The following is an 8,059-nucleotide window of genomic DNA, read 5'->3' on the forward strand; positions in this document are numbered from 1 at the left end:
AGAGATGGGTCTTTAATCTAGATTTAAACTGACAGAGTGTGTCTGCCTCCCGAACAACGCTAGGTAGATTGTTCCAGAATTTGGGCACTAAATAGGAAAAGGATCTGCCGCCCGCTGTTGATTTTGATATTCTAGGTATTATCAAATGGCCAGAGTTTTGAGATCGCAGTGGACGTGAAGGACTATAATGCGATATGAGCTCGCTCAAGTATTGAGGAGCTAAACCATTCAGGGCTTTATAAGTAATTAGCAAGATTTTCAAATGTATTCATTGTTTAATAGGGAGCCAGTGCAGAGTTGACAGAACCGGGCTAATGTGGTCATATTTCCTGGTTCTAGTAAAAATTACCATACTTGGCCACACGTCACGTCACTTCACTTACTCACTTAATCGTTTCAGTATTTGACATTAAGAGCATAGGTCGTAATTTAGATATATTTTTAAGATGGAAAAATATGGTTTTACAAATGCTAGAAACATGTTTTTTTAAAGGAAAGATTGCTATCAAATAGCACACCTAGGTTCCTAACTAGTTTTTCAAATTTGTAGGTTTCATTGGGCCATGGAGAAATATAGAGCTGAGTATCATCAGCATAACAGTGAAAGCTAACACCGTGTTTCCTGATGATATCTCCCAAGTAAGATTTGATTCATGACAATGCAATTCCACTAATGCCAACATAATTTTGTAGTCTATTCAAAAGAACGTTGTAGTTGATTGTGTCAAACGCAGCACTAAGATCCAGTAGCACTAATAAAGAAATACAACCATGATCAGATGATAAGAGCAGGTCATTTGTAACTTTGATGAGAGCAATCTCAGTACTATGATACTGTCTAAATCCTGACTGGAAATCCTTAGAGATACCATTTCTCTCTAAGAAGGAACATAGCTGAGAGGATGCTGCCTTTTCTAGTATTTTTGACAGAAAAGGGAGATTTGAGATTGGTCTGTAATTAACTAATTCTCTAGGATCAAGTTGTATTTTTTTTTAATGAGAGGCTTAATAACAGCCAATTTGAAGACTTTTGGGACATACAGTCGTGGTCAGAATTATTGGCACCCTTGGTAAATATGATCAAAGAAGGCTGTGAAAATAAATCTGCATTGATGCGATACTGTGGCTGACGGCTGCATGGTTATAATTTTATCTCTAATAGTATCGATCTTGGAAGTAAAGAATTTCATAAAGTCATTACTGCTGTACTGTTGGGAAAGGTCTGTGTCTGTTGATGCTTTATTTTTCGATAATTTAGCCACTGTATTGAATAAATCTATAGATTTATTTGAATAGATTTGAATAGATCTAGCAGTTTTTTAGAGCTTTTCTATAAGTAGAAGTACATTCCCGCCATGCAATACGAAATACCTCTAGTTTTGTTTTCTTCTAGCTGTGCTCCATTTTACAGGCTGCTCTCTTTAAGGCGCGAGTGTGCTTGTTATACCACGGTGTCAGACTGTTTTACTTAATCTTCTTTAAGCTTAAAGGAGCAACCGTATCTAAAGGGTTAGAAAAGACGAGTCAATAGTTTCTGTTACATCATCAAGTTTTTCTGAGCTATTGGATATGCTGAGAAATTGAGACAAGTCAGGAAGATTATTTACAAAGCAGTCTTTTATGGTAGAAGTGATGGTTCTACCATATTTGTTAGCTTTAGCTTCATGGAGTGTACACAAGACTAGATAATGATCCGAGATATCACTCTGCTGCAGAATATCAACGCCATTAACATCAATTCCATGTGACAGTATTAAATCTAAAGTATGATTACGACAATGAGTAGGCCCTGACACGTGTTGTCTAACTCCACTGGAGTGCAGAATGTCTATAAATGCTGATCCCAATGCATGTGAAGTCATGTGAGAAAATATTGCATATTCTTCAGGTTAAGAAACATTTCCATATTTATGAAGAAACAGTGATAAAAATCTGAGACTGTCATGAAAGCTCTTCTGGACTGTGTTGTTCATCTTCTATGACATTTGTGGGCCTTACATGTTTATTGCTTTATGGTTTTTCTTTTAAATAATACATCTTAGAGAATATGCAGCGGAAATATGAAATGCTTTTACTTGTTTATATAAATAAAGTAATAAAAAATGTTTTCCAGAATATTCCTGTACAGCATTTCTTGTCAGAACCAAATTTGTCTCCTCTCCACCCTAGTGTGTGTTGTGTGTCCGTCAGTAGCGGTATGTGAATCATCCCGTCCTGCTTTGTCCATCTTTTAAAATAACCCACAGCAGCTGAAACAAAGCCTGAGAGCTGAGAGACTTTCATGCTGATGACTGAACTGACAACAACTGACGAAAACATGACAATAAACATAACATACAGCATATGAGGGCACAACAAGACTCAGTTCATCAGTCATTTGATTTGTGTGCAATTCAGATTTTGCAGGTAAAGTTGACTCGAACCAAAGTTTAAGTTGTAATAGGCCTGATCATGGGTGAAAAAAGCCTGTTTTCCCAGCTGACAGAACCATGCCGTTTCTCTAGATAATATTAGGCGTAATCTTTTCTACGAAACTATTCATTCCTTCTCAAACAGACCCGCATGACAAAAAGTTATGCTGAGTTTAATAGAGTGTTATTTTGGTTGTGGCTTTATTTCATATGACAGTGTGGAAATAATGTTTCTCTGTGTGACTCAAAGCCATCAGAGCCAGAATCATCATTAACAGCAGCTCTTCATCATGTTGTGTGTGAAGAGCTTCTGCAGGTTTGGAAACTCCTCATATGTGTTACTCATCTGTATCTGTGAGAAAACACACGACACAACAGGGAAGCAGAAAGTGGATGTTAATGAAGCCACAGGCTCATGTGAATTTGAGTTTATATGAGACACACATCTATATAAAACACTATGAACATCAACACTGGAAAGTGTCTGTGATAAACATGCATTAAATCAAATAACACTTTTCATTAGGACAATTAAACAATAACTGCTAAATGCTCACTTATCTGTGTTTACCATTTAGATAGAGCATGCATGTCCATTTGACAAATAATAATCTTACTGACAAAACCGCAAACTACAGAACAAGTAACACAATAGTTATTTGTATTTGTCTCATAAAAAGCAGTAATTGTCAATCAGTTTCCAGGGACTTTTTTTTTTTGCTTGTTTTGCTTTGTTAAATCTATTAAACATACATATTAAACATTTTTAATATAAATAAAAAATAAAAATAAATAGTTGCATAAATAGTAAATAAAAATAAATAATACTTTAAAATAAAAAGGGATTTATTAACATAATTAAATAATAAAAACTATTCCTTTTTTGGATTCCTTAGTTAAAATGGCTGTTAAATCTATAAAAATACATTATTTTAAATATTATAAATAAATAAAATAAAACAATGCATTAAGGATTTATTAACATTATTAAAATATTTAATAATAATGTATACTGCTAAATACTCGCATATCTTTTTTTTTCATTTAGAGCTTGTCCATTTTACAAATAATAATCTTACTGACAAAAAAATAAGCAAACTATAGAACAAATAACACAAAAATAGACTTTTAAGTGTCAAAATGAAAAAGGTTTTGTCTGGTCAGTTAAGTCTTATTGATGGGACTGTGAGCACATCAGACAAAAACTCTGATCTACAGCTCGTGGATCTGTTATTTATATGAAGCCCGTTGAGCTCTCAGCCAATGAACGCAGCGCGTTCTGCACGGACACGCCTCGCACACTTTCACGCGTCGGTGCGCGAGCACTCACAAACTGTCAGATTACCGGCGATGAATCACGGGCCTAAGCCGTCTGATCCCTGAAGTTAATCAGACACCGGACAGGTCTGACCCACGGACGACCAACATGAGCGAGAGGTTTATGGTCGTGCCGGTGGCGCACGCCGAAGAGAGCGCGTTTGGAGACGAAGCGGACGGAGACTCTGTGTTTGACGCTGGTGCCGGTGAGGGCGAGCGCGCGGAGCGGCGGGGATCGGTGCCCATCCTCCGGTACAGCAGAGAACCCAACAAATACGGTGAGTTCATACGGTCCGAAAGTGTCGCTCTGAACGCTCGCGTTATCATTAACTAAGAGCCGTTATGTTGATAATAACAGGAGCGCGACGCGCGTCCAGAACTCATCAGTAGTTTTGCGCGTCGCGTCACTCGTGTGCACAAGTGAACAAGAAAGTGAAGGGAAACTTCATAATCCTTCTGGGGTTAATAAATGAAGTTACATACAAACTAGCGTTTGCAGAAAGATCTGTGCGTTTTAGTTGACCAAAGAGTTGCATACAGTATATGGAATATTATCTATTGTAGACGGTTTGTTTTTACTTAGATCTCTCTCAGGAGGTTTCATTCTCTCGGGGCCGTTATCCAGCTAACAATTTATTATTTATTTTTTGGTTTCTGAAATGTTTAGCATCAAATAGTTTATTCTTATTAATCAACTATTCAGGACATATCACTTTTTTAATCTAAAGCATTCTTACCCATTTAAAAAAAATTGCAATGGTTATCATAGTAACAATTGCAGCTTCAGTAAAACTGGTAACTTATACCAATGTCCTTAAAATACTGAAATTAATATATATTTATTATGTTATATGTAATACATGAATATAACTCTAACTATGGGAGTTTATTTTGTTTTAGTGGTTTCCATGTGTTTTTTGGGTAAGGTCCTGTGAAATTACTTATTCAGGATGGCATATTTGACACTGCCTGTATTTTGCTGGTGACATATTTATATTTTTACTCTTGTGTGTATTTGCATTAAATGCTGCTGTTTGATTGCATTTACTTTATAATGAAAATAAGCACAGTAGGAGGGTTTGATGCATGCCTTAGATCCTTATAATATAAAACAAAATGTATTTGCTTAATCTTTATTATTTATTATTATTTTTTAGTCCTGACTGAAATGTGAGGTGATAGAGTTTTATGTAACACAAGGCCCTTTTGGTTTTGCATGACTGCCTGATTTCAGGGGCTTGTCTAGACGTGTCTTGGGACACTTTTCATGCTCAGCTGTCTTCATTAATTACCATGACACATCTGTTTGTTTCCCGGGTTAGAAATCTAGCAACCTACATCTGAAAATACTAACAAAACAATGATTTACGTGAGTGAATCTGGCCTTTTATAGTCTCTCTTTGCTCTTTCATGTATTTAACAAGGTCTATGTCCATGTGGATGTAAGGGAGAAAATATATAACCAACTATATAACCAAGCGCATTAATGTAATGTATTTAGGGTCTCTCTGTCTGATGTCGGTCTTTATCTCTAATAGATATGAAAGCTTATAATTGGCCCTTCATTAAATTGAGGCCTTTTAAAACCAAAGTGTGTTTGATTATCTACTTTAGCACCAGTCACACAGTCTATAAAGAAGTTTAAAGTAGTGTTATTGCAAGAGCTGATCTTCTGCTGAAGGTCTGAAGTACTTAAGAAGGTCCAGGTGATCCGGAGACAGCACTTACTTGAGGTGCAGTAATTAAATAGACTGCAAAATCGAAGTTCAACAGCTTGTTTCAAAAGTTTCGCTTGGTGTTAATCATATAAAGACAATGTTAGTACAGGGCACTTTTGGTGATGTGCTTTACAAAGCTTCCCAAAGCGTTGAGCTGATCCTAAGAGCACGATCAGACCTACAGACACATTAGTGACACATGGGTTTCATTTGTTGGCGTGTGAAGCACTTTGCCTTTGGAGAAGTGCAGATAGGAGTTGTCTTCCAGATGGATGGGCTGGGGAGCATTGGATTGAGTTACACAATCATTATGGGAGTCAAGAACATCTCTTCATATATGTGGTGATGCTCTCTGTCTTTACTCCCAGACCTAGAACAATGCTGAGCAATTGCTTAAGTTGCTCCCAGACATTAAGCAATGTTGAGGTCTTGCAGACCCAGAACAACACTAAAAAAGCCGTAGTGGATGTAAGGAAGGAAATATATAACTAACTATATAACCAACTGCATTAATGCAATGCATTTAGGGTCTCTCTGTCTAATGTCGGTCTTTATCTCTAAAAGATAGGAAAGCTTATAATTGGCCCTTCATTAAATTGAGGCCTTTTAAAACCAAAGTGTGTTTGATTATCTACTTTAGCACCAGTCACACAGTCTATAAAGAAGTTTAAAGTAGTGTTATTGCAAGAGCTGATCTTCTGCTGAAGGTCTGAAGTACTTAAGAAGGTCCAGGTGATCCGGAGACAGCACTTACTTGAGGTGCAGTAATTAAATAGACTGCAAAATCGAAGTTCAACAGCTTGTTTCAAAAGTTTCGCTTGGTGTTAATCATATAAAGACAATGTTAGTACAGGGCACTTTTGGTGATGTGCTTTACAAAGCTTCCCAAAGCGTTGAGCTGATCCTAAGAGCACGATCAGACCTACAGACACATTAGTGACACATGGGTTTCATTTGTTGGCGTGTGAAGCACTTTGCCTTTGGAGAAGTGCAGATAGGAGTTGTCTTCCAGATGGATGGGCTGGGGAGCATTGGATTGAGTTACACAATCATTATGGGAGTCAAGAACATCTCTTCATATATGTGGTGATGCTCTCTGTCTTTACTCCCAGACCTAGAACAATGCTGAGCAATTGCTTAAGTTGCTCCCAGACATTAAGCAATGTTGAGGTCTTGCAGACCCAGAACAACACTAAAAAAGCCGTACATCCAAATCCAACCCAATGTTGAGGCCATGTTCCCAAATACTGCAGGCCAGAGATGTTGGGCCTACTATAACAATTACAAGCTTACATGCAACCAAACACAAATCCCATTTGTCTGAGAAATTAAAGGGATATTCCAGGTTAAAAACCACCGCTAATAATCTGGACTCCCATCGTTTGTGAAAAAAAAAAAATTTGACACTTATTGTATGCAAAGTCTTCGTTCTCACAATGTAAGTCTACAGGGTGATCATCCAAACCGAGGTACACATTAAAAGTATTAAGTAAAAAGTAAATAAAAGCTATATTGTTTGTTATTATATTCATAAAGTTAAATGGACTGCAAAAGTGCCCATTTTTGAACAGTTTAAATTTAATTATTACATTAAAATATATTTGGAAATAATGTGTAAGTTAAACTTAAAACCAGTGCAAACTATGCATTTGTACTTTTTTTATTATTCCTTTTTTATACATACACCTCACATGATTTATGTATTCTTCGTGTACAATATATTTGGCTCTCCAAAATAATAATAATAAATAAATAAAATAAATAAATAATTACTTCCAGTCAAAAGAACAGAAAAGCAAACTGAAAGTAGTATTTAACCTGGAATATTATTTTAAGTAGCTGTTTAAGTGGTTTCATAGGGCATATGATACTGTACACTTAGTAAGCATCACATGATATTTTAGCACACACATAATGCTGAGTTAACAGATTTGTACAGCATTTTTCAAACCACGTTTTATATGTGATCTGAGACGAGTGTTTTACTTTTATGTTGACCCTGTTCCTGAAAGCTCGCTAGAAGTTCATGAAGATTTTGGAATATAACTAATGTGCAATCAAACATGATCTGCTGTTTAATGGAAGTTTTTGCATCATGACTGGTGTCCACTAAACTGAGGTCTGATCTCAGTGCTGGAGGGTGGTCTTCACTCAGGGTCAGGGCAGATTAAAAAGAGAAGGAGGAATTATTTTTATTTAGCACATTTCTCCGTCGGGATACTGTGAACAGCTGACTCAAGCAACCCTGATCTATTTGTGTTGGCTGTTTGTCTACAAAAGTTTCTGTGCACCAACATTTCCAGTTACCAAAGCAAAGCTTCTTCTCTTCTTCTAACATATAAACACAATGCATGTCGTGCAGTTGGTTTCTGTGCTTCTGGGCAGCAATAATTAGCTTTAGAGTTCAGGAGTCATTTGTAATTTTAATTGCTATAATTGGCATCATAAGATGACAATCATGTGACTTTGTGCTCTTGTTCAGATGGGTGTTTTGTTTATGCTTGCTATAGGTTTCAAGCCCTGTTGAACTGCTTACCTAAACATAATTTAAACACTGCCTTTTATCCGGTGGTATTTTATGTCTGCTTTACTTTTTCTTTTTTTTTTTTGTAA

General features: G+C 36.5%; 1 protein-coding gene across 1 annotated transcript in view; it reads left to right on the top strand.

Moving 5' to 3' along the window:
* Positions 1-3,703: 3,703 nt before the first annotated feature.
* Positions 3,704-8,059, top strand: part of LOC107686998 (solute carrier family 12 member 7-like) — a 79,558-nt gene continuing 75,202 nt past the window's right edge. The window contains exon 1 of the mRNA XM_016484136.1: positions 3,704-4,006. Coding sequence (XP_016339622.1) covers positions 3,838-4,006 — 169 coding nt within the window. The 5' untranslated portion in view covers positions 3,704-3,837. The remainder of the gene's footprint in view (positions 4,007-8,059) is intronic.

Source organism: Sinocyclocheilus anshuiensis, unplaced genomic scaffold (genome assembly GCF_001515605.1).
Source record: "Sinocyclocheilus anshuiensis isolate Anshui unplaced genomic scaffold, SAMN03320099.WGS_v1.1 scaffold601, whole genome shotgun sequence".
NCBI lineage: Eukaryota > Metazoa > Chordata > Actinopteri > Cypriniformes > Cyprinidae > Sinocyclocheilus > Sinocyclocheilus anshuiensis.